Source organism: Caretta caretta, chromosome 15 (genome assembly GCF_965140235.1).
Source record: "Caretta caretta isolate rCarCar2 chromosome 15, rCarCar1.hap1, whole genome shotgun sequence".
NCBI classification, from domain to species: Eukaryota; Metazoa; Chordata; order Testudines; family Cheloniidae; genus Caretta; species Caretta caretta.
In genome coordinates this window covers 6,178,349-6,205,761 of record NC_134220.1, presented here as the reverse complement: position 1 = coordinate 6,205,761, position 27,413 = coordinate 6,178,349, and the positions used below count along the sequence as shown (strand labels likewise).

Sequence of the window (27,413 nt, the reverse complement as noted above, 5' to 3'; positions counted from 1 at the left end):
ACCCCTGAACGACAGAAGTTTTAACGATGAAACACACCAGTGTGGACAGCACTTTGTCGGTGGGAGATGCTCTCCGGCCGATGACGCTATCCCCCCTTGTTTGGGGTGATCTGATATCGTCGTCAGGAGAGCTCTCTCCTGGTGACAAAGAGCGGCTAAACTGCGTGCCCAACAACAGTGTGGCTGAAACAGCACAGCTGCACCGTTGTAAGGAGTGCAGTGTGGACGTAGCCTAATTCTGTTATTCGCCAATTGGTAGGACAGAGAAAAAAGCAAAGTCACTCAGACTGGCTGTTCTCTAAGCAGTTTTCCATCTCTACCATCTACCGTAAACCCCAGTGTAGCATCTGACCACCTCCCTGCAATTCTGTTTTGTTTCCTATGGAACATGTGCAGTGTTTGTCTAGTTTTAGAAGTCTCAAGTCATGGAGTTCTGTACCACTCCCTTGATGAGAAATAACCTCTGAGAAACTTGAAGATAACCCTTCTTTCCTTACAGACTTGCTCCTTTCCATTAAGCCATTACATATTTATTCCCCCTCCCCACCACCCAGTTTCTCTAATGAAGCACAAGCCAACATAGCTGTATCCTCTTTGTTTCCTTGACCATCAGCAGTGATGTCAGAACAGCTTCAAGAATAAGGATAGTTTGTTAACATGTCTGAACACCTAGCTAGTTTTGCAACAGGGGAATAAGATACTGTGATGTCATAGACTGACAATGGCTACTTATCTCAGTGACTAATTAAATGGGCATTCCATATCATTTTGAAATAATTGTAACCCATCTGGTCCCCTATTGTACCAAGGACATGAGGCAACACTGGGTATATATATCTTCTTTGTGAAACTTTCTTTGCACAAAAAACATCATTTCTTAAAAACCAAACAAGTGCAAAAGTGGGGTTGCCCCTGTGCTCAGCACAAAGGGATTACTGTGCATCAGGTGCTAGGCCTAGTGTGCTAGAGAACTCTATGTATTTCTTTGTGCTGCACTGCAAAGAAAGAAAAAAGTGATCGCTCCTACCGTGACCCCAGCCCAGGTATTCATTACCCTGGAAATGGCAGTGTCATATTAGTACACGCTCCTTTGGGATGTTGCCCATTTTTCCCCCTCCAAGGAGGGCTGTGCAATACCTTGCCATCCTAGGGAATAACTCAAACATTGTGTCCAGGACATTCCTGTAGCGCTTCTTCAATTTAAAGAGCCTGAAGAAGGGACGAAAAGCCAGTGGTTACTTACATGAAGACACTTCCTTCCTGTTTTGTTATTAGCCGCATAAAGACAAGTAGCATGTAGCAGCAAAACAAAGCCTCGAGAGAAGCATTTTGAATACAGGCACAGCCAGGGTCCATATGGAGGCATTCCTCGCTGTGACGCTACTAAATGAGAATCTGGGGACTGTGCACCTGCATTTAGACAGGGGAGTACTGATAGAAGGAAAAGATACAACATGATCCAATGGCTGGAAGTTGAAGCTAGACAAATTTGGATCTGAAATACAGCATAATTTTTTTTTAAAACAGTGAGGGTAATTAATCATTGGAACAACTTACCAAGGATCGTGGTGGATTCTCCACCACTGCCAACTTTTAAATCAAGACTGGATGTTTCCTAAGAGATCTGCTCTAAGAATTATTTTGGGGGAATTTCTATGGCCTGTGTTATACAGGAGGTCAGACTAGATGATCACAATGTTCCCTTCTGGCCTTGGAATCTATGAATTGTTTTGCACTTCCATTATTCACCAATAATTTCCCCAGAGGTGGAGTGGGACACTGCTCTTTTCATCAGTAGATCTCAAAGCACTTCACACAGGAGGTCTGTATCATTATCCCTATTTAACATATGGGGAAACTGAGGCACGGGGCAGAGGAAATGACTTGCCCAGGTCACACAGTAAGTCAGTGAGACTCAGACACAGATCTCCCAAGTATCAATCCTCTATCCACTAGGTTACACTTGTGGAGGCAAAATTGAGTGGGCCTGGACTTTGGTCAAGCTAGCCGAACTTTGACCAGTCTGACTGTGTGGGTGGCCAAGAGATGCTATGACAGCAGGGCAGTTTCTAAAAGCCCCTGACTATCCAACCGGTTCCGCTTAAAAAACCCCTGACTGCAATATTGCAATATACAGCCCATGGCCTACAATCAACCGCACTTGGCCTATTGTTTAACCTCAAAGCTTGCTCAACCTAGAAAAGTTGCTTATTGATGCAATACGTAGGATATTGTCCTTATAAGGCATAATTGATAGGGTCTGTTGGAAAAGTACCCATGCAGAAGTACCCATGTATTGTTCGAAATGCCACTGAAAACCCTATATAAGTTCGTTGAAGTGTATGGAAAGCAGAGCCGCTTGCCACCCTGCGTGCAGCTATGCTGACTCTCCTTGCATATATGCTCGCATAAAATAAAAAGCCTCAGGCAATTCTGATTCCTAAAACAATGAGTGGTTAATTTTCCACCACACACTGCTTCCCTTCACTTGGTTGGGATACTTAGACTTTAGACACATTAAAAGTGGAGAGGTAAGGACTCCCAGTTCCTGATCCAGACCATATTTACTCAAATAGTCTTTACTCCTGTGGGTAAGCCCCTCTGTCTCATGTGAGGAAGGACAAGCTGTATGAATAAGTGTTTGCAGGATTATGCTTCTCAGGATAAGGATAGTGTTTTACCTATAAAGCATCATACATAAATAAATTACATTTATAAATGGCGAGCTCCTACATCATTAACACCTGTATGCTTGGAATTTACAGAACACATTCTAAAGGTGCGCTCACTTACCAAGACACAAATTCAGTTCTGTTTTTTCCCCTGCAACCATCAATGGGAGAAAGCTGCATTCCTCACACATCAACCAATACAAGAGGAAAAACAGACTTCTGAGTGCAGGCTTTGGCAGATGAGTAAAGGAGAAAATGGTTTCTTTTAAAATGTAATTAACCCAATTGTTTAAATCATCACGTGTGCTCCATTATCAAGTGGGAATCCTAGACAGTATGACCTAGTGGATAGAGAACTGGACTGGGACCCAGGTTCTATTCCCAGCTCTGACAGGTTTCCTGGTTGACCTTGGGCAAGTCATGTCTCCTCTTTGGGCCTTAGTTTGCCCATCTGTAAAATGGGGATAATACAATACTGACCTTCTCCGTAAAGCATTTTGAGATCTACTGATGAAAAGTGCTATATGAAAACTAGGTATTAGTTCATCTTTAGTAAAAGAATACTGTGTCTTCTATAGAACTTCCATTTGATGATCTCAAAGCACTCTACAAAGATGAATGAATCTTTACAAAAACCTTCTGAGGCAGACATCATCATACCCGTTTTACTGAGGGACAGAGAAGATAAATTACCTGACCAAGGAGTCACTGCAAGTATCAGAACTGGGAAGAGAACTCATGCAACCTGCTCTAACCAGTAGACAACAATTTGCCTCAGGTGATTGGCATTTCTGGGAGCTACAGCACTCTGCACATAGGAACACAGGAACTGAAAGACGGGATCAGACCTCAGGTCTGTCTAGCCCAGGATCCTGAACAACAGTGGCCAGCAACAGATATTTCAGAGACAGGTATAAGAACCCCTACAGAAGCAGATGTGAGATAATCTGCCCCCACATCACGTCCCACCCTGGATTCTAACAGAGGCTGGGTTAAACCCTGAAGCATAAGCTTTAATATCCCTTCCAAAGTTTGTCATAATTAATTCTGATAACTCAAGATAATCTCATTACCCAGAGAGGTTTCCACTTCCTTTCTGATATGGTCATGTACCCAGTTGGATCCTGCCAATGAGATGAGCTCTTGATTGGGTTGGAAGAAAAAACAAGTCTCCCTAGCTCTGCTGCTTTGGCTATTTTCCCATTCCCCATATGCCTTTTCTGTCTCACCTCAGCAGTTGAAGGGGTCGCAGGACAACGATGAAGTAGAATGGTTCCATGTTAAATGCCAGCGCCAGGAGACCCAGAAATGCAAACAAGGTGACTGAAAAATCAAAGCTGGAAAAGGAAGAGGGAGAGCAGAAATGGCCCGGTTTAGCCTTGCGAGGGGCAGAGTGCTCCTGGCACTCTAGTTCAAAAGAAGACAAAGGGAAAGGTGGAGGGGTACTGGAATTGTCTGAAGAACCTCTATTGAAATGAAGTTTTCTAACCTATCAACCTAAGGCTGTTTTTGAAAGAAGGCAACTATATCCCAGCAACTATCACCATGTCCCTCAAATCCTGTAATTCTGAGTTCTCTCTCAGTAGATCCCCACCAAGTTCAGCTGATTCAAGTTCAGACTGCTCAAGTGACACTGACACAGTGCAGGATAGCACAACAGCTCTGGGTGTTATGCCTCCAGCCCCCATTCACTGTTCACAAGAGGCACACTTACAGATTCCATCCAGAAGACAGATACTCAATGGGTCCCAGGCCAGTGGTTTTCAGGAGCAGCTCTACCCCATAGACTGCAAAACAAGAGAGCATCTAATATCAACCCTTAAATGAGCCCCACCATAACCATTCCATATGTACAGCTTGAACTCGTAGGTTTGTTGACTGTAGGTTTAATAGGCTCCCATTCCCTTCCTTCATGTTTATCCTCAAGGGGATGCTAAGTGGACCCCACTTCCCAACTTCTCCCTGTACTTGGGTGGTGATCTCTCCCCACTGCTGCTGAATGGAGTTCAACTTAGCTACTGTGCCAAACATTTGGACAAGAGTGAATGCCTTAAAGAAAGGTTAGTCAGTCATCAGGAGGAACTTCAGGGCACATACTCACTCCCACTTACTTGCCCAATTTGGCCTCAATGGAATGTATAAAGAATCATATATACAAGCTCATGGGACCATGGGAGATATTTTCAAACAGAGTGAAGGAAGGCTGCTTGTTTCATACACTGCCAAGATGGCACTTTGTGAAGTTCTTGAATTAGTAGAACATTAGGACATCAGGTAACAGTTCAGTGATCAAAGTATTTCTATATATCTGGGAATAAAAACATAAAAATGGCCATACTTGGTCAGACCAGTGATCCATCTAGCCCAGTATCCTGTCGTCCAACAATGGCCAGACCAGATACTTCAGAGTGAATGAACAAAACAGGGCAATTTATCGAGTGATTCATCTCCAGCTTCTGGCAGTCAGAGGTTTATGCACATCCAGAGCAAGGGGTTGTGTACCTAACCATCTTGGCTAAGAGCCACTGATGGACCTATCCTCCCTGAGCTTATTGAATTCTTTTTTGAATCCAGTTCTACTTTTGGCTTTCACAACATCCCCTGGCAACAAGTTTCACAGGTTGACTGAATTCTGTGAAGAAGTACTTGTTTTAAACTTTATGCCTATTAATTTCATTGGGTGACCCGGAGTCACGTGTTATGTGAAAGGGTAAATAACACTTCCTTATTGACTTTCTCCACACCATTCATGATTTTATAGACTTCTATCATCTCCCCCATAAATCTTTTCTAAACTGAACAGTCCCAGTCTTTTTAATCTCTCCTCATACAGAAAATATTCCATAACCCTGATCATTTTTGTTCCCCTACCCTGTACTTTTTCCATTTCCAATATATCTTTTTTGAGAGGGCGTGACCAGAATTGCATACAATATTCAAGGTGTGGGCATACTATGGATTTATATGGTGGCATTATGGTATTTTCTGTCTCATTACCTAGCTCTTTTCTAATGGCTCCTAACATCTGTTAGCTTTTTGACTGCTACTGCACATTGAGAAGATATTTTCAGAGGACTACCCACAATGACTCCAAGATCTCTTTCTTGAGTGGTAAAAGAAAATTTAGACCCCATCATTTTTCATGTGTAGTTGGGATTATGTTTTCCAGGGTGCATTACTTTGCATTTAATCAACACTGAATTTCATCTGCCATTTTGTGTCTCAGTTATCCAGGTTTGTGAGATCCCTTTGTAACTCTTCGCAGTCAGCTTTGGACTTAACTATCTTGAATAATTGTGTGTCATCTGCAAACTGTGTCACCTCACTGTTTACCCCTTTTTCTAGATCATTTATGGATATGTTGAACAGAGCTGGTCCTAGTACAGATCCTTGGGAGAACCTGCTATTTCTATTTCTCCACTATGAAAACTGACCATTTATTCCTACTCTTGTGTCCTGTATTTTAGCTAGTTACTGATCATGAGAGGACCTTACCTCTTACCCCATTACTGCCCATTTTGCTTAAGAGCCTTTGGTGAGGGACCTTGTCAAAGGCTTTCTGAAAGTCCAAGTATACTACATCCACTAGGTCAACCTTGTCCATGCTGACACCCTCAAAGAATTCTAAGATTGGTAAAGCATGATTTCCCTTTACAAAAGTTGTGTGGACTCTTCCCCAACATACTGTGTTCATTTATGTGTCTGATCATTCTGTTCTTTACTATAGTTTCAGCCAATTTGCCTAGCACTGAAATTAGGCTCATTGGCCTGAAATTGCCTTTGGAGCCTTAAAAATAAATCAAATCAATCAATCAGCATTACATTAGCTATCTGCCAGTCACCTGCTACAGAGGCTAATTTAAGTGATAGGATTCACCCAACATTTCTGGAGGAACTCAAATGTGAAATTGCAGAAATACTAACTGTGGTATGTAACCTATCTGGTCCTGGTGACTTATTACTGTTTAATTTATCAATTTCTTCCAAAATGTCCTCTATAGACACCACAATCTGGGACAGTTCCTCAGATCTGTCACCTAAAAAGAACTGCTCAGGTTTAGGAATCCCCCTTGCATCCTTTGCAGTGAAGACCGATGCCAGAAATTTATTTAGCTTCTCTGCAACAGACTTGTCTTCCTTGACTGCTCCTTTAGCACCTAGATTGTCCAGTGGCCCTCAATCATCCAGTGGCCCTTGTTGGCAGGCTTCCTGCTTCTAATGTACTTAAAGAATTTTTTGCTGTTAGCAAAAACCAGCTGCTCTTCAAGTTCTTTCTTGGCCTGCCTAATTATACTTTTACACTTGACTTGCCAGAGTTTATACTCCTTTATTTTTCTCAGTAGGATTTGCCTTCCAACTTTTAAAAGATGTCTTTTTGTCTCTAACCACCTCTTTTAGTATGTTCTTTAGCCATGGTGGCATTTCTTGGTCCTGTAACCTTCTTTTTTTTGGGGTGGGGGGGAGGAACTGCATTTAGTTTGATCCTCTATTATGGTATTTTAAAAAAGCTTCCATGCAGCTTACAGGCAGCTCACTCTTTTTACTGTTCCTTTTAATTTCCATTTAACTAGCTTCATTTTTGTTTAGTTCTCCTTTTTGAAGTTAAATGCGACTGTGGTGGGTTTCTCTGGAATTTTCCTCCCAACAAGGATGTTAAATTTAATTACATTATAGTCATTATTACCGAGTGGTTCAGTTATATTCACCTCTTGGACCAGATGCTGTGCTCACTTAGGACTAAACCAAGAATTGCCTCTCCCATTGTGGGTTCCAGAACTAGCTGCTCCAAGAAGCAGTCATTAATAGCGTCTAGAAATTTTATCTCTGCACCCAATCCTGAGGTGACATGAACCCAGTCACTATGGGGATAAATGAAATCCCCCATTATTATTGGGTTTTCTGTTTTTGTAGCCTCTCTAACCTCCCTGAATATTTCACAATCAGAGTCACCATCCTGGTCAGATTGTCAGTAGTATATTCCGACTGCTATACTCTTATTCAAGCATGGAATTTCTATCCACAAAAATTCTATGGTACTGTCTGACTCATTTAAGATTTTTACTATATTTTACTCCATGCTTTCTTTCACATACAGTGCCACTCACCCCAGCACAACCTACTCTGTCATTGCTATATATTTTGTACCCTAGTATTGTGTCCCCCATTGATTATCATTGTTCCAGCAAATTTCTGTTTGCCTATTCTATTAATATCCGCATTTAATACCAGGCACTCAAGTTCACCCCGTTAGTATTTAGACTTCTTGCATTAGCATACAAGCCCTATAAAATTTGTCAATATTTAGTTTTCTGCCTTTATGTGATGTCACTAATTAGGACAGCCACAGGGAAAACAAAAATAAGTCACCACATCTTAATAAAACAAAGAATGGACATTTTCTCTAACTCCAACTTTTCTGATAACTCCTCTGCTGGCAACTGTAGCCAAAGAGCTCTCCATGCAGTTAAGTGAGAGGTTAGCAAACGTGTATTTGGTTTCTCCCAAAGTCACCTTTATTGCATTTGTCAGCTTTAGCTCTGTTCAGTAGAATTGCTCAGCAGCAGCAGTGAAAAACAACCACGACCTATAGGGGAGGATGAACTAACTTGGATAAGTAATGAGTTCCATGGCCGAGCAACACACTGGCATGTAGGGATCTATGATCAGGCTCACTCTTGACTTGTTCTTTTCAGGAGTACTAGAAAGACAGTACAGTCAGCCTCTGTGGGAGGGACAGCAGTATACAGATCTCTCAAGAGCTCCTCTGATTTCTTTGAAGTGGTGCTGATAGGCTCAAAAGAGTCACCACCTCCAAAATGGAAGGAGGACAGCTCAGAGTCAAAGTTAGGGAAGGGCAGTACAATGGAGGAAAATGGAAGGAGCTTCCAGGTGAAAATAAAGGAAGAGGAGGATTCCACAAAATAACAATTAACAGAGCAGGAAATAAATAGGGTCTTGGTTTGAGATACACTTTCAATATGATAATTCTACCAAGAGGGCTATGCAATGTATCCAGTCTGCACTGACAGTAATGTGAGTTGTGTTTGTGGACGGGTGTCAGTAAATGCCCAACAGTTTACGGTTGGGGTGAAAATGGAAGACCAGATGTGTGTGTGGTTTTGGGGCAATGTTACTAGGGGCTGAGTCAGAACTACATTCCCATTTAGATGCATCTCATTACATAGATAGCAGGGGTGCAAGAAGTTCCCTCTTCAGCACCAAGGTCACCAGACGCATTTCTGACAAGCAAGCAAGGCCAATAAAATCTTTACAGATCCTAGGCACTGAGAAAAATGGCTTCCAAGGAAATCGATCCTTTAATACCTTGAATGACTAAAATGCGCAACTGAGAAGCCCCAATATACCCTTTCCCAGATGTAATGGAACAAGGCAGTGCTGGTCTGGCACAGCAACTTACTCGTGAGGAAGACAATATAACTCCACGGGACATCTCTGGGGAAGAAGTTCCCACCTGCAAGGCACAGAAACAGCACCTTCTCAGAGGGCTGATCAAACTTATGGAAGACAAGTCAAGAAATGAACCATGTATATCCTACCTTGCAGCATGAAGGTTTGAATTAGAATCCAGATCCCATTCACAGCTACCACAGTATCTGGAAAACAAAATACACTGCTGCAATCAAAAGTTGCTGGATAATCAGATGTTAATCTTCTAAACCTTTAGGCAGGCAGTGTGGGCTAATGGTTAGGGCACAGGACTAGGCATCAGAAGAGCCAAGTTCTGTTTCCAACTCTCCCAAGGTTACACATCCCATTCACTGGTAAAGCCCTCTACATTCTATGCTTCAGTTTCCCAGTATATAAAATGAGTATAATAATTTATCCACCTATGTAAAATGCTTTGAGATCCTCGGAAGGAAAAGTGTATTGTTGAATCTCAGTCTGACATGCAGTTATTTTTCCTGGTACATTATTCCCTACATTGCCCTAGTATTACTTCAATATTCCAGTTTTTTTCCATCTTTGCAGAATTGTTCCAGGACTGTATATAGCTCCTAGGTCAGTTACAATGCAGGAAGGATACAGCACCATCACAAAGCTCCTGCAGGCCTTTTTGTAGCGCCCACCATTAAGGCTTTGCGACACAGAGGATCCAAGATGTAGGAAATCTCCCCTTCACTCCTTTTTTCTCCCTTCATTCTACCATCATAATCAGCAAAAAGGGCACTTCCTTACAGAATAAAAATCAAAATTAGAGATTAGCGTAACAAATGGGACCAGGAGTCAAACTTGCCCTCCTCTCTAGAGAAACTTGACAGCTCTGTTCTGTACAAATTCCAAGCAATACCCCTTGGAATTAAGCTGTTTGCACTTTCTGAAGTACAGCAAACCATGGGAGCATTGTGTGTCAAGTCAGGTTCTTGCATTAACATCCTCAGCTGCAGTGTCAAAACTGAAACCATGTGAAGTGTAATCACACATCCTGTTGCATTTCAGAGGGTGCAATAGCCAGCTTCTGAAGAAACCAGTCCCATAAAACACACTTCAAAGTAATGTATAAACTAGTCCTTATAAGAATCCTACACGCACAGATTCAAGAACTCCTTCCCTGACTGCAGACAAGCACAGGAATTATTATGTGTATTGTGTCTCCAATCAGAGATCTGGTGCCATTGCACTAGGCAGTGTACAAACAGAGAGAGAATCCCTGCCCTGAAGAACAAAGAAAGCTGAGTACGTAAAATCATGAGATTTTGTTTTTCACACTTACACATGGCATACTGGAATGCTCGGGACTTCACCAGAATGTTAATGCCTGTATGAAGAAGGGAAATATTACGAATAGATGTTCGTTACAAAAAATACTTAAAAATAAACTCAAATACTCCCTCTTCTTCCTCCATATCTATTCAATAACCTCCCTGACATTAACTGGGCTCATTTTTCATATTCATTCTCAGCACGGGGTATAGGTAGCACAGTGGGCAATAGTGCACTTACATGTCTTTCACTTCTTATGCCTTGACTTCAAATCCTGACCCACAACTCAAGTGACAGTGATGTGACAGTTCTCACCCTACTGCAGTTCCAAAATTTGCCCACATCTTGAAACTAGTGCACAGTTCAAATGGAGATGTCAGTCACTGCCCAGTCCTGGAACAGTGGAAGTGTCCTAATGTGGGGCTAAAGTGCATTAGCACAGCTGCATAGGGATCTTGTACCAGTAGCTGCCTGCACTATCCTTGGTTCAGGCTAGTTGTCCCTCACTAACATACACATATATACACATACATATACATATATATTAAAAAAAAAAATTATCCAGAGATACAAACTGGTAAAGAAAAACTGGAACATTTGCAATGGTGGCATGTAGAGGGTATATTACATTTAAGGCTGTATCTAGGCCACATTATAACCTCTATTTTCTCCTTTACAGCAGCTGCACATGCTCTGTGCAAATGCTGCATCCACCTGAGATTATGAAGATCAGCAATCCCTGGGAGACTGCAAATCCACTCCACAGCCAGCTGCTGTTGGAGGAGAGCTGCAGCCTTGGATACTGAAAAACGAATCTCCTAGACTCGGCCAGTCCCAGCAAGCTGGAGCGCTGCATCAGACTCTCCTGCATGCTGTACCAGAAGATGAATCCAGCAATGGGTGGGCTCAAGACTTAGTCTATTACAAGGTATTTGCTAAGAAGCTTTCCTTATTTTATAAAGTTGGTTTCCGGGTCAGTGCACAGAATATATATTTGTGTAACAGATGTCCTCCAACAGGCCAGAACACTGTGCCTTTGAAAAATGAAAAGGAGGACTTGTGGCACCTTAGAGTCTAACAAATTTATTTGAGCATAAGCTTTTGAGCTACAGCTCACGTCATCGGATGCATTCAGTGGAAAATACAGTGGGGAGATTTATATACACAGAGAACATGAAACAATGGGTGTTACAATACACACTGTAACGAGAGTGATCAGGTAAGGTGAGCTATTATATTATTATTATTATTATTATTAATAATAGCTCACTGAATGCATCTGATGAAGTGAGCTGTAGCCCATAAAAGCTTATGCTCAAATAAATTTGTTAGTCTCTAAGGTGCCAGAAGTCCTCCTTTTCATTTTGCGGATACAGACTAATACGGCTGCTGCTCTGTGCCCTTTGAGTGGATCGGCAGTTAGCAACTGTGCCCATCTCAGCAGTTTATCTGGAGCATTTAGACTGTTACTGTATTTACGCTTGGGGTACTGTAGAGAGAATGTGTTCTTTCAGAAGGCCTTTTTTTTTTTTTTTTTTTTAAAAGAGATGACTTTCCAACAGGTACATGCTTCTGCACATGTAGAATTTAAAACATAAGAACGGCCAAACAGGGTCAGACCAATAGTCCATTTAGCCCAGTATCCCGTCATCAGACAACGGCCAATGCCAGATGCTTCAAAGGGAATGAACAGAACAGGGTAATCATCAAGTGATCTGTAGAGCAAGTTACCTTTAAATATAAGAAACGCTGTCCGTGGAAGGTCATCAAACCAGTGCTCGCGGTTTCGTTTTGTCTGGAAGTGGAACAGACCTGATCAGTGGGAGGTATGAGCAGAGATTTATCTAAGTAGGTCAAAATTACATCCATAAGAGAAAGGAACAAGACCCATCTTCTCCCCGTGTCATTTTGGTCTTGTTCCACATAGTCTTTATTTCTCCTCCACCTTCTCTTTCACCTCCAACTTCCCTCCAGTCCTCATCCCCTTCTCTCCTCACACTCTCTTCCATTTAACACTTGCCTTCCATTTTAAGCCAACAACTTCATAGAAATTGTAGAAATCCTGTAGGCTGTAAGAGAAAGATAAAAGGGTGAATCAGATCAAAATCTTTGTGGTATTTGGATTTTGCCATCATGGGTACCAAATGTTTCACTATTTAAGTGTATCAAGTGCCTAACTGTGTCCCCTGATTGTGGGATGGGGGATCATTTTCCATGCCAGACCTTCTTTTCAGGAGAAGTCCCCTTAATTTCTCTTGTTAACTCCTTGTTCAAACTATATGAAAAATCAACGTTCAGCTATTCCATTGTTTGTGTCTCAGGTTTTCCTAAATGCAAGTGAGCCTTAGGAGAGAGTAAAGACTACCACATTTCTGCAGCAAGGCCTGACAAAGACTGATACAGTCTTAGGGTGAAATCTCGGCTCCACTGAACTCAAGGAGAGTTTTGCTATGGACTTCAATGGAATCAGAATTTCCACTTATATTGTAAGGTCTTAGGGGTACAGTGTTTACTTGCATGAACTACATGCATATAAATAAATACAGTAAGATATCACCGATATTAAGGTTTACATAAGCCTCATGGTTGATAGCTGGGTGATCAGTTGTGCGGTTTGTAAAATGCCATTTACAAATAATTGGACTTGAACCATCCTGGAAGTACATTTTAATTCCTCATTTACTACTAACTATTCCTTTCCTGCTTGGTTTTGGTTGGTTGTTTTAAAAAGGTAGTTTTAAACTTTTGAGCAACAATAAAACTGGTGCAAAGACATGAGATAAGAGAACCCTGTAAGCATATGAAATGAAAACGACTGACAATCAGCTTGGGCCAGATTTTTAAAGGTGTTTAGATGCCTAAAGACGCAGATTAGAAAAAAATCTTACTTGGTGCCTAGTTGCACCTTTAGGCACCTAAACACCTTGAACAATCTGACTCTTGGTACCTACCCCATCCTCAACAGAGCACACAGATGCTGAACTAGCATCCAGATTCACTCCCTTCCTGGAGGTTTAGCTTTATTGGGAAATGAAAACCATTATCTACCACCAGATTAGCATCATGCAAAGATTTCACCCCAAGCTTAGCTATGCCCTGAGTTTCCCTTCGGGGTTTCCTTGTCCTATCATTCTAGGTCTCTCTCGCCCAAAGACACACTCATCTCTTTATACCCAGGTTGGAGTTAACTGGACTCACCCAACAGCATGATTCAGCAATAATTACTCTGAATCTTAATGCAGGGTTCTGCAGTCTTTTTAGGAACTCCAGGAGAGTGGTGCTTTAGTGAAATGCCAGGGGACATAACCAATTGCTGGTTACCTGGGAAAGTGTTAAGCTAAAGTTGCATTGCATGTGCAGAAGTTCTCCTTTCTTTAGGTGTCTCATGTCCAAATAGGGTCCTCTGTTTCCCCACTCTTTTATTCCAAGGACCTCTGTCTTTCACCTATCTCCCTCTGCTTAATGGCTGTCATCGCAGTATTGTCTCTCCAACGGGGCAGAAAGGAAAGCCAGTCATCAAGGAGCAGATCATAAAGCAGCAGGGGATTATCACTTTGACACCCCTTCCAAGCCCAAGTTCACCTCCAATAGCCTAAGAAGGCAAGAATCCCAGAAGTGTTCTCCGACCCCAGGCTGCATCTAAGCCTGTATTCTGGGATTGATTTTCCTTCATAAGCCGCACCATTCCCTCTGACATATGGTATGGACCCAGAGTGTCATGAATCCTGTAAAATGCCACCCCTTTTCTCGGTTACAGCAGCAGCTCCTACCTGACTAAAGCTGTATTGCTTTGATTCAGTGCTTTGAAAGTGAGATAACGCTCTCTGGCGCACATCCGAGGCGTATAAAACCGCATGAGCCCTTCAAACTGCTTGAAGGAGATACCAGATGGTCTCTAGAAACAGAGAAAGGGGTTGCCATAAGTGATGCTGTAGGAAGAAGCATAGGAACATATAGGCCACTGTATTTAACTCTCTCTTAGGACTGCTTCTAAGCAAGATTTAAATGTCAGGATAAGATGCTGTTACTACCACCTCTAGAAGGCACACACTCACTTATTACTCTAGAACCTAGATATAGGGAAAGTCTCCTGGGATTAGCTCCTCTACTTGATCTCCTGATTAGTGGAAGAACAGAGAACAATCTTGCACTGAAGTTCTGTTCAGTTTAAGTGCCAAGTATTAGGTCTTCCACCACTTCCCTTGGAAAACTGTTCCACTGTCTAACAGAGCTCACTGCCAGGATACTTTTACTGATACTTAACCTACGGCTTTCCCTTTTGAATTTCATTCCATTACTCTTCGTTATACCCTCAATTCACTATGCTAAATCATTCCTTTTCTCCCTGGTTCTGTACAATCTGCAAAATATATTTATAGGCTTAACATTCCTGCTAGTTGTCACTTAGCCATCCTCTATCTATTGAGTCCTTCAGGTTTCTGATCACACTGAACTTTGTCATCAATTACTGCTGGTGGGACACCACCTCTTTAAACACTCAGTGTCTTCCGATGAGCTACTGGTGGGTGTCAGTAACCGGTTCCAGTGACACAGGCTGGGTATTTCTTGCACATACACAGAATATTCCCTACCTGCTTGCTGACAAGTAGGTGGTAGGCATGTTGTATGGCTGTGCGTTTGTGCAGCAGCAGGGACTTGAACTTCCTCTTTTCAATATCACTGAAAGTGTCAAACACCACAGCAAGAAGCTGAAAAGAAACAGATGAGACAAAGAGGAAGTCAGGCTTTGATCGCTACAGCATATGGCCTCATATGCTACATTGCATCTGGACACTTCTGAATAAGCACCACAGAGAGGCACAATAGATGCCAGCAGTATGGATTTTGCTAGGTGCTGTGCTAATACAGGGTATAGTAGAGTTAATAAGAATCTCTAAGCAACCTGGACACCAAAGGATTAACAAGAGCACACACCCACAGTTACATTTTTAAAATGGTGCATAGGTATTTGGCTACACAGCTCCTATCATCATTAATGAGAGTCACATAAAAAAGTTTGTACAATGCCTGTTCATACCAGGACAGTAAGCTCAGAAGAAGAGGGGAAAGAGGGCTACTTTCTGCCTTTATACCTTCAACTGAAGCTTTGTCAAGTATACCCTCAACTGGCTAGCTTCTATAAGGCCCAGATGTAATGACATCAGTATTCATCAATAGATAGTGTTGCAAGGTAATACAGCATACAGCTTCTGTAGATGGATTTCCGGAGCCTTGTATTGGTTTGGACAAGCCAAAGTGAGCCTGAAAGCTCCAGTTGTGACTGAATTAATAGACTCATGCTATTCTATGGCTACAGCTGTGCTCCCTATTTAAATCTTTCAATACGCAGACACACCTATAAACAAGCACCCACTAAGGAGATCTAACTATGTGTAGGTGACATATGAGGACGTATACATGGATTGCAGAGCTAATGTTAGTGCTGCTACAATTAAAGTCCTGTCAGAGTTACCAGTTTTAACCATTTCAGACTCTGATTGGCAATTTAAAAGGGTTCCAGGTTGGTTAAGATATTAAAATGCTATTACTAGGTGATAATTCCGATAGGGATCCCGATACCCCCGTTATGACAAGAGATTTCAAAAGGGGCCTTATCACAATGAGCAGACCACCGATGTGACACATCTTAAATGATCAAAAATCCCTGAAGAGGTCATTGCAGTGTTGTTACGAGAGATTGCAAAGATGGCTGAACATTACCAAAGAGACCTTGTTACAGGTATAATTGTTTTTAATCAGATAGACCCTGTTAAGAAATCATTATAACACAAAAAAGAACAGGCACTCTATTACCAAACCATTGCGACAGGTGAAGAACTCTACTGCAATATCAAAATGAGAGGAAGGGGAGTCCCAGCTGCAGTAAGAAACTTACCAAATTCATAATGAAGTAGAGCTCAATGGAGAGGTATACTATGAAGAAGACACAGGACCAGGGGTTCTGGGAGTAAGATGGCATCATCACGTCAGGGAAACTGCCCCCCCAAAACATACAAGCCAACTTATTAGCAATCACAATAGTCTCATTCATGCAGCATTTCACACTGACTAGATGATCATACTATGTACAGGAACTGTGTATATGCATACACAAATCACCATCCTCATATAGTTATGCAGACTAAGTAGCTATACACAATATACAGATTATGAACCTATACATTACCTTTCAGAGTAGCAGCCGTGTTAGTCTGTATATTAGACTTAGTCTTTTGCGTATACATTAGCTGCAAGAGTTTGAAATGCAGTGAAGATTATGTATCCCTAAACATCCCAAAAGTTTGATGGGCAACAGGGACTTACAAAGTATCTATGGTTTATTTATGTTTTAATCAACAGTAATATTTTGCAGTTCTACAGAGATCTTATTCCAAGGATTTCAAGTTAATTAATCCTCACAATCATCCTAGAAAATGCACAAGCATCATTATCCCCATTTTACAGATGGGAAAAAGAGGCAGAGAGAGGTGGTGAAGTGACTTTCCCATGCCTGTATAATGTGTTAGTGCCAGATAAAGGAGCATAACTCAGACCTCTGTATTCTTAGACCTGTTCCTTAACAGTGAGACCATCCTTCCCCTTTAGTGGCTTCATAATACTTAATGGTGAACTACAGCAGTTCCTTCGGGGCAGGTCATTGCACATTAGGCTGCAATGAAGTACAGGTTCCCCACCGGGAAACATCGCTCTCATGCTACAAAGAAGAGGTCACATCTGCAGCCCCAGAGGTTTCACAAATAAAAGATTTGCTGTGAGAGACTTTTTCCCCAGAGATGATGGGAAGGGAGGGAGTCCCACTAGAAGGAAGCATGGACTTACTTTGAAGTGGTCAGAAGAACGAAGAGATTCACAAGGCTGTTCTCTAAGGTACTGAAATACTGAAAGAGAAAACAAATACAAACCAGCCCCACATTGACACTGTCAAGGTTATAATTCCTTAACTAATTAACTAATTTCCTGACCTTTCTTAGTAGTTCTTGACATGTAATTGCATGCCCCTTCTGTAGGCAAACAGAAAGGTGTGGCATGTCAAAAGTTAAAAAATGAAAGCTTGTCTGAACATTCCTGTAGGTTACTCCCAATACTTTTATCACCCTGTGGTCAGACTTGGCAACTGGAACCTGTGGCTGTTGAGCAGTAAGGCCAGCATAAGTTGGGAGGACGAGAATAGGATTTCTTATACCACTCTTTTACTGCAGACCCAACTGCCTCCCACTTGGGATGGAAAAGTACTATTTTCCTTAGATCTGTGATCAAGTGTATCACAAGAAGTTTTGGTGTATCACAAGAGGTTGCCAGCAGCTGTGCTGGGATCACAACTCTTTATTGGGTATATTCACTTACCTATCCAGGCAGAAGCACTAATAGTAGAGCAGCAAAGTACATCAAGGACATTTATATGCCAGCCCACAGGTGTGGTGCACTGCACTATAGATGCAGTTGTGGGTAGTGGGAGATTTGGCTGGCCCTGATTGGACTGAGACATCAAGAAGAGGGGTGACAAATGTAATGTCCCCTTTTGGATCTCCTGACATTGAAGGGGGGGATCATTTACTATTTCCCATTGGTTCCGATCCTTGGTTAACTACATTACAAAAATAAATGGTCAGTCATGGCCCTCTGCCCTTCTTAGTGCTAACTCCAGTTAAAAACCAGAGACAATCCATTCAGGAGAAAAACTATATCTATACCTTATATATACTATTTGAATTTGGTTTTCAAGATGACCAAATGGGTCTTAAAAAGCGAAGTCTGAAGTATTTGTTGTTTACTTACGGGATCTGAGTGGTTAGAGGAAAACAGATAAAAACCTAAAGAAATGGAAGGAGAAAATGGGAAGGGGGAAAAACAAAAAAAACAAACAAACAAAAAAAAAAAGGACATTAATTTCAAGCAACAGAATAACGAAGAGTCCCTGTCCTCAAATCACGGCTATGAAACTTCAGATCAGCTAAATATTCTGTTATTATTTAATATCTGTATGCAGCATAATGCATGTGTGCAGTGCTTTAGAGAGGATGAAGATATAGGATCTCATTCTCCATTGCACAGGCACCTTCTATCAGCATTTATACCTATGTTAAATGGGTGCAAGTGAGTGGGGAATCCTAATTTGGTAGCATTGTACACACATTTTTATACAATTGTAAAGGACAAGAAGGTGTGAGAATCAGGCCCACAGTCCCCACCCCAGATTAATCTGGAACACTGTTCTAAACATAAGGAGCAGCATGGAAGATGATGGACAGAGGACATCAGGGAAGAAGGTGGTTGAGGGAGAGAAAAAGGTGCCCCATGCCCTTGTCTCCAGCCTCACTAACATGCTTCTGCAGAAGAGAGCAGGATTTGGGTTTGTGAATCCTTTTTTCCTGATCTGCCATTCCTTTCCTCTTGTCCCCTTTCATTAGTGATTTTATTCCATCTTGATTGGTTTTATTCTCTCTTCCCTTTCTCAAACCTCTGCTTCCTCTCCTTCCTGCTTTTCTTATTCCCTTTTCTCCCCTCCTCTCTCTCCTTCTCCAAAACAGCAAGAGGTTCTTCAGTCCAAAGATTTGGCACCTGCTCCCATAGTTGAAGATCCCCTCTACTTTCATATCCTTTCCCAGCTGGTGCTACAAAGGGTCAAGAGACCCAGAGAGCGTTCTCTCATTTCACAAAGTCCCATGATTTGACTGAAGACCTGGCATGCTGTAAGCTTGGACACGCTGGCTGGCCCTTAGGCTGGGCAGTGACTGTTTTGCAGAAGAGGCATTGCATGCCAAAAGTTCACCATCCTTGGCATACTTAGTCACGCAACTGTTAAGTTTTCTAATACCATGAAGGTGAAAAGATATTGTATGTGTTACACAGTGCCAGTTCCAATACTGTAGACTCCTTGTACTTATCAACACACTTTCAAATGACCCCTCCGGAAAGCAAATTCTCTGATACTCTCCGAGGATGGCATTGTACAAGGCACAGTACAGACAGTAATTTTCAGAAGTTTAAATTGAACTTGCAGACTGAAGTTGATTAAGCAGAACTTGGAAGTCGCACACAAAGCATACAAGAACTCCTTTTGGCAAAGTTACTTATTTCCCTTGTCACTCGTGATGTTACCTTACGGGGCTGAAATCCCTAATTCCTATGTTTTCCAACTCTTCACCTGTCCTCACCTCCCAGCTAATTATGAAATGAATCAGACAGAAAGGAAGTGAAGAGCCTGTCAAAACATCTTACGTCCAATCAGCTTTACATTCCCCTTGCTCTTTTGTGGCACATGGACAATAATTACTGCAAGGTACCATACAAGAAAGCAGACAGCTTAACCTTACACAAAGGCAACTTACCTAGGATGGCAAAGATCACCATGAAGAAAAGAAGGAGGAGGAGGATGTCAATGAAGGGAGGGAGAGACTGGAAGATCTGCCGCAGATTTCTGAAAAGGAGGAAACATTTACTCCATACTTTAAACTGAAACCTGTGCATGTGCACCAGAAAGTGAGGATGGCTCAATTCTACATTGGCAAGCAGATAAACTGGAGAATCTAGTCAGTCTTTTTCCATCTCTCACTTCAATGATTGGGAATGGAATGCTCAGGATTTCTAGCACATTGTGAAGTTCTGTTAGCTCTGAGAAATAAGAATCTCAAACTCATTCCCTAGACCCAGGTCTCCCATGCAGCAGTACAATGCTACATGGTCCCCAGAACATCAAGTAATTTTCCAAGCCATATTTAGTTTCTTTGCAGTCAGCCTTCAGGTAACACGTGATACTAGTTTCACTGTGTCAATTTCTTTCTGCAGGGTTAAGACATACAGCCTCCCAATAGGGCCAAAACAAGAGAATTCTAAGATACAGTAACATTTCTGAGACTGCCTTGCTACAATTCTGCACTCTTACAAATCTCCAGGGTAAATATGAAGTCTCTATGAAAAAAGCCTGGACAACCACAAAGCTTTAGTTTGATCTCTTTCTCAGCCATGACTGCAGGAATCAGCCAGTCGGCCAGGTAGCCAGTCACCTTCTGACCGCTCCACAGTAGCGACAGTCCACCAAGAAGATACACCGCAAAGCTCTTGTTATCCTGACGTGCGAGGTCTGACGCACCAAAACCACTATTGCTTCTACAAACTGCACTAACAGCACACAGGTCTGCAAGAGGAGGGGAAAAAAAAAAGAGGAAGTGATCAGCATTACAAAGGTAACTTCCTCTTCTTCCCTCCCCGTTCCTGATTAGTAATGTTGGCTGAACTGTACATTTGACAGACAGTATAAAGAAAAGCAAAAGAGCAGAGTTGTAGTGTTCAGGCACAGACATAGAAAGCATGGCTGGCATTACTCTTATGCCATTTCCCAACAGCCAGGCAATGGAATAGCGTTCGGAGAGTGAAGGAAACAGAAGTTGTGGAAGTGTATCCAGAGTGGTACGAGTTCATAGACAGTACACATGGATACCAGTTGTGTTCCAGTGTTTTGTGACTAAAAACCAGGGAAAAAGATTTTAAGGAAGTGAAAAGAACCCCAAAATTCAGACATGGACAATAGCTCACGTAATATCAGATGGAAGTTGGGAGACAACTCAATAAATGCCCTATATTTAATAGCCCAATATTTCTTCTGGTTCTGTGGTTACAGAAGACATTGAAGGAGAAAGAATACTGAAGAAAAAGACAGGCAGTGGGGCAGGCAGCTTACCTTAACCATGGTTCTTTTGTGTCTGATATAGGTGTAGAAGCCCATCCATCTCATCTTCATAGAAAGTTCAAAGACCACAACCACTAATGCAAAGAGCTCCAGAGTGGCGTGGATCTGCAATCAGACCACCAATAAATTTAACCTCTCATTTTCACTGGTTCCAGAAACCAGGGTTTTACCCTTCCGTCTCAAGAAGCTTGTGGCTTCTGTAACAAACCTCTGCTTTGTAGCAGTCAGGCTTTTCCTACAGAGATAGAAGACCTGAATATATATTGAAAACATCAGAACAAACAGTCCTCTGTCTTTTAAACATTCTTAAAGTTAGCCTGGCACTAATATTCTAAGGGTTAAATTAATGTTCAGCATTAATTGACAACAGCTGCTGAGCACTGGAAAAATCCAGCCTCACATCACTTAGCACTTTCTCTAAAAAGGCTTACTTTTGATTGAAATTTTATTTTTTGGTTTTATCCCAGAAACAATGTGTGATAAAACATTCAGTGAAAACGATTTTGCAATTTTTGATGAGCAACTGATGTATGGTAAGTATTTATTTCCATGTAATTACCTCAGTACACTTTTTGCAAATCTGTAACTCAGAAATGGCTCTTTTTGAAAGATCCAAGTCTGCATATACCCCACAATGCAGTACGGGAATAAGAGCTGGATGGAAAAAGAGCTTGCATATATGAAAAAGTAATGGATGATCAGAAATAGAACCCTGAACAACCATGGTAATAACCCTTAGCACTTAATTATTAGGGTCAGCTTCTCTGTTTGCAGGTGCAAGCTGCACTCACAAATCAGAGTGCTTGCACTTCTCACTATATGATCTGTAGCCACAAAGAGGTAGTGACACAAACCCTCTGATTTGCACTCATAATTCATTTTTGCAAACACACTACACTCACAGAAAGGGAGGCTGGGCCTTTGAAAAAAATCTAACCATAAAGCTTCAAAGCACTTTAAAATTAATTCTCACAAATACGGAGAAGCAAGGTAAATATCTTTATATCCATTATAAACCTTGGGAAACTGAGGCACAGAGCTTCAGCTACTTGTCCACATCACAGGAGGAATCTGAGCAAGAGCTGGGATTAGAACGCTATTCTCAAACATGCCAGGGGACAAGGATCTGAAATGTTCGCATTCTAAGAGCTGCTAATGATTCAGTTTGAATACATCATGGGTAGTATAGGTCTGGGATGATGGTGACTCTTAAAAGCATCATACATATGTCGTGTCTTGATTGTTGACCTGAGGGAGCCTGATCTCTCCACATCCAGTGAAAACAACACTGCTTCTGCTCCCCCCATGCCCTTAAACAAACCACATAGTATTTCTGGTGCTGCTGCCTTCTTTCTCTGTGCCCATCCACTCACATCATCATTCTGTGACTGAACTACATACATAGATGCCAAGGCGAAGAATGGGGACAGCAGGGGCCTCGCAGAGGGACAGCAGCAGGAGCAGCAGTGCCGTGGTCAGCTCCATTAGGTAGAAAAGGTGATTGTGTACAAAGAGGTAGGCAGCCAGCGCTTTGGCATTCTTGGGGTGGGTGAGGAATTTATCATTGTTTTCTCCTTCCTATAGAAAATAATAGCAACATTAGTAATGTTTTACACTACAAGAGCACCTTCCATCTGATCTTACATACATCAAGTTAGTTTCATAACTGCCCTGTGGGGGAAGTAGTGTTATTCCCATTTTACAGACTGGTAAGCTGATTCATTGAGTGGTTAAGTGTCTTCTCCAAGTGGCAGAAATAGGACTAGAACTCAGAAGCTCTGGATCCCGAGGCAATGCTCTAACCACTAGGTGACATGGCATATATTATACACAAAGCAAACCCACTTTTTTCTGTGTGTATATTTCAGTAGTACAGATTACATTAACAGCTATGAGCTTCCAACTTAGAAAGCTATTAGTTTCTTAGGAAAAGGAAGTGCCCAGGTCATTTTGCAGAATAGCCAAAGAAATTTAGCTAGCACTTGAAAAACTCTGGGATGTTGTTTATTTTTAATTATTTCCACATTTGTGACTTCCCACATCAAACTGATCAACTTCTCCATGACAGAACTCTAAAGAACTCAGATAACCAGCTGGCCCTGAGCTTAACAGTCATGGTTTCTTATCTTGACCTTGCAAAATGACTGTGCAAGGAACATCCTTTTGTAGAACACAAATACTGTCCAGTACATTCTGGAAAGGAATGTGGGAAGCTGGAGATCATGAAAAATTAAGGCAGTCTATATGCTGATGTGTCATTCCCTCTTGCTTCAGGATCTTAACATTAAAGTTCAGGTTTCACAGTAGCAGCCATGTTAGTCTGTATTCACAAAAAGAAAAGGAGTACTTGTGGTACCTTAGAGACTAACCAATTTATTTGAGCATAAATGCTCAACACTCCAACAGTTTGCTTGCAAATGATTTAGAGCAGTAGCTTTACTACTACTTTAGCTCGTAAGGAAAAGACTGCTCTGGTACCAATGAGCTTACGTTTAAATAGGTCTCAGTTTTTCAATATAGGACCATCAAACAGCCACTTCTATTGTTTAAGCTAGAGGTTCTCACTGTGGACCAGTGGTGACCTGCAGAGCACTTGCTGGTTCATCTGAAGATGTCACTTGGTGCTGGCTAGTTTTTTCCAACTGGGACAGTTAAGTACATCTCTAACATTACATTTCTAGGTAAGGCAAGCAATTGCTGCAGTTACTATGAGGATATTAAGCAATTATGGATGGGAGGCTGGTACTTGTGGTCAAGAGTGGGAAGTGAGGTCAGGTCCACAAGACAGTTTTTCCATTAAGAGGTGATCCACACTATAAATGTGAGCTAACAATCCCAACTATACATATAAAAAGATGGGGTCTAAATTAGCTGTTACCACTCAAGAAAGAGATCTTGGAGTCATTGTGGATAGTTCAGGAAAACATCCACTCAATGTGCAGCGGCAGTCAAAAAAGCGAACAGAATGTTGGGTATCATCAAGAAAGGGATAGTGAATAAGACAGAAAATATCATATTGCCTCTATATAAATTCATGGTACGCCCACACCTTGAATACTGTGTGCAGATGTGGTTGCCCCATCTCAAAAAAGATATAATGGAATTGGAAAAGGTGCAGAAAAGGGCAACAAAAATTATTAGGGATATGGAATGGCTGCCATATGAGGAGAGATTAACAAGACTAGGACTTTTCAGCTTGGAAAAGAGATGACTAAGGGAGGATATGACTGAGGTCTACATAATCTTGACTGGTGTGGAGAAAGTAAATAAGGAAGTATTATTTACTCCTTCTCATAAACACAAGAACTAGGGGTCACCAAATGAAATTAACAGGCATCAGGTTTAAAACTAACAAAAGGAGGTATTTCTTCACACAACGCACAGTCAACCTGTGGAACTCTGTACCAGAGGATGTTGTGAAGGCCAAGACTGTAACAGGGTTCTAAACAGAAATAGACAAACTCATGGATGATAGGTCCAGCAATTAGCCAGGATTGGCAGGGATTGTGTCCCTAGCCTCTGTTTGCCAGAAGCTGGGAATGGGCGACAGGAATGGATCACTTGATGATTACCTGTTCTGTTCATTCCCTCTGGGGCACCTGGCATTGGCCACTGACAGAAGACAGGATACTGGGCTAGACAGACATTTGGTCTGACCCAGTATGGCCATTCTTATGTAACAACTTTGTTCCATTTAATCATCTCACAAGAAAAGAGCCAATTCTCAATAGTTAAGTTCAAGCTTATGTTCTGTTTAACAGTCAGTTCGGTGATCCACATTGCAAACAGGACAGAAAAAACCTAACCCAGATTAAACTCAAGCTCCCACTCAGAGACAGAGCTAGCTTTACATCAGTAGGGCATTCTTATCCAGGCGTGACCCAAACAAACTTACAGAATGAAAAAAAGAGCCAAATTTTGTCTTTTGGTAACTAACCAATTCAAGTTTCAGAGTAGCAGCCATGTTAGTCTGTATTCGCAAAAAGAAAAGGAGTACTTGTGGCACCTTAGAGACTAACCAATTTATTTGAGCATAAGCGTTCGTGAGCTACAGCTCACTTCATCGGATGCAATTCAAGACATTCTTGGGCAGCTAAGCCCTCCTATTCAGATAGCAAACTCTAGCCTGAAGCTGCTAATTTGGATAAACAATCTGAGTGCTATTTAAATTATGTCTACTTCATTTCAAGGACATCATCAACATGGTAATTGGTCAAGACAGCAACAAGAATAATTCTTCGATCTGGAGGGCTTAGCCTACTGTATGTGCCATAATCAGACAATGTATTAACTCAGTGAACTTCCATTATAAACATGAGTTCACATTAGACTTGAATGATTTGCTCAAGATCACACAGTGAGTCTGGCACAGTTAGGAATAGAACCTAAATCTCCCAAGTCCTCATCTTTTTTTTCTAACAGTAAGGAGACACTCCCATTTAGAGAATCAACCCTGCAACCAGGAAACTTCACAAATGCAGTTTTCTATATTTAATAATGATCATGATTTAAAAGTCCATGTTACCAATTTACACATCAAAGGGTTACTCCCCTGTTCACAAGCCCTTGATGAGCAATTTCAAACCACAGGGTGGATACTTCTACCACAACACTGAATAGCAGGCCTCACCTGGAGGTAGATTGCTGCCTCTTGGTAGTTCATTTCCCAGTTGTGTCTGGCAGATCTTTGCTGAGAATGGTAGTCCCCTGTTGCTGGGCTAGACACATCGTTAACAAGGTCATAGCTGCCTCCATCTGTATCCATAGGACAGGGCAGAGAGAGAAAGAGAGAGGTATGTACAATTAAGTAGGCCCAGTTTGATCAGGGAGAATGCACCAGCCTTTTCTGGAACACAAGCAGGTCAAGTATCATGTAATAAGACAAGTGACAAGCATCAAGTGACACCTGAATACCAAGTGACAATGTAGACACTGGCTAATCGATTCTTCCCAAGAAGCAGCTTTCAAAAACTAGCATGTTATGATCAGCACTCTTGAACTCAGCAGTTAAGAACTTCTGAATGTTTGAACATGAGCATCTTATAATAGGACACGCTGGATTCTCTCAAAACAGAGTCACCTGCCCATTTAACATAAGAAGGTCTCTTGGTTCATGATATTAATGCTTTCAGGTTCATACCTCTACCATCAAGAGAAACAAATTAAGAGGAGATGACAAACTTCTGAAAGCCTCTTTGGGGGCATACAACCCAGAAAAAACAAAACAAAACAAAAATACCGCAAAACTTTCTTTTTAGACCGAATACTAGGGAAGACTCAGGAAGAGTAACGGGTTACAGCAAGCAACAGAAACTAAATCATAATACTTAACATTATAGACAGCATTATATTTTCAGAGTGCTCTGTAGTCATTAATTCATCTGCACAACACTCCTGCAATACAAGTAAATATCAATATCCCCATCTTATAGCCTAAGAGAGAAAGTTAATTGTCTATCTTCATGTCCTAGGTTACTTTAAAACTTTTGGGGTCTTTTTAATCTCTAAAGAACCACAGAAACGAAGAGTGCTCTATCATTTGTTTAAGATTCTGTAGACAAAAATCCTTGTATATAAAAAAAGGGTATTAGGGATAACTGCAATATTTTCCCCCAATTCAAATCCTAAAAAGCAAGGAAACAAGTTATGGGACACTACACAGCAAACTTCCTATGACAGTGACATTGTCAGTGGGCATGTGTGAAAACCAAATATTTGCTGACATTGAGGATGTAACTGCACGACCACAAAGACAATACCCCCACGTCCAAAGGGATCATTATCCCAGTTTTACAGATGGGAACGGAAGCACAGAGAGGCTAAAACTTAATTTTTCAAAAGTAATCAGTGATTGCAGATGTCCAGGTGAATGGTGGCTACTCAGTCAATACTTTTTGAAAATTATGTTCCTTTAAGGTTTGGATACCCAAAACAAGAGATACCAAAAATTCATGTCACCTTTTTTAAACGTTAGGCCTAAATAACTCACCCAAGGTCATACAGGAAGGCCATGGCAAAACAAAGACATGAACCCAGTTCTTCTGAGTTCCAGTCCTATGCTTTAACTACAAGGGCATTCTTCCTCCTTGGTAGTTTTCTTACAGAGGTACACATAAAAATAGTTTTGCTGAATCCCAGCATGGGAAGTAGAAGGATTTTCCTCTACAAAAGCCCCAGTCCTGTTGTTTCAAAGTTGCTATGCAGCAGTTCTTAATCTCTGTGTTATGAGTAGGGCCCTACCAAATTCACGGCTGTGGAAAAAGTGTCACGGACCATGAAATCAGACCTCCCCTGTGAAATCTAGCTATTGT

The 27,413-nt window shown here is 41.5% G+C and overlaps 1 protein-coding gene and 1 long non-coding RNA gene across 5 annotated transcripts in view; one reads left to right on the top strand and one right to left on the bottom strand.

Moving 5' to 3' along the window:
- Positions 1-27,413, bottom strand: part of TPCN1 (two pore segment channel 1) — a 69,782-nt gene that overhangs the window by 13,498 nt on the left and 28,871 nt on the right. For all 4 annotated transcript variants that reach the window (XM_048821014.2, XM_048821015.2, XM_048821013.2 and 1 more), the window contains 18 exons: positions 25,733-25,857; positions 22,504-22,680; positions 21,094-21,207; positions 20,420-20,550; positions 19,745-19,833; positions 18,192-18,226; positions 17,235-17,293; positions 16,291-16,390; positions 14,987-15,103; positions 14,165-14,289; positions 12,415-12,463; positions 12,126-12,189; positions 10,405-10,449; positions 9,230-9,286; positions 9,091-9,144; positions 4,387-4,459; positions 3,902-4,009; positions 1,138-1,209 (listed from right to left, as the gene is read on the bottom strand). In XM_048821014.2, coding sequence (XP_048676971.2) covers positions 1,138-1,209; positions 3,902-4,009; positions 4,387-4,459; positions 9,091-9,144; positions 9,230-9,286; positions 10,405-10,449; positions 12,126-12,189; positions 12,415-12,463; positions 14,165-14,289; positions 14,987-15,103; positions 16,291-16,390; positions 17,235-17,293; positions 18,192-18,226; positions 19,745-19,833; positions 20,420-20,550; positions 21,094-21,207; positions 22,504-22,680; positions 25,733-25,857 — 1,594 coding nt within the window. The remainder of the gene's footprint in view (positions 1-1,137; positions 1,210-3,901; positions 4,010-4,386; positions 4,460-9,090; positions 9,145-9,229; positions 9,287-10,404; positions 10,450-12,125; positions 12,190-12,414; positions 12,464-14,164; positions 14,290-14,986; positions 15,104-16,290; positions 16,391-17,234; positions 17,294-18,191; positions 18,227-19,744; positions 19,834-20,419; positions 20,551-21,093; positions 21,208-22,503; positions 22,681-25,732; positions 25,858-27,413) is intronic.
- LOC125622736 (uncharacterized) overlaps positions 11,097-27,413 on the top strand; it is a 40,994-nt gene continuing 24,677 nt past the window's right edge. The window contains exon 1 of the long non-coding RNA XR_007352791.2: positions 11,097-11,322. This is a non-coding gene — a long non-coding RNA (uncharacterized LOC125622736). The remainder of the gene's footprint in view (positions 11,323-27,413) is intronic.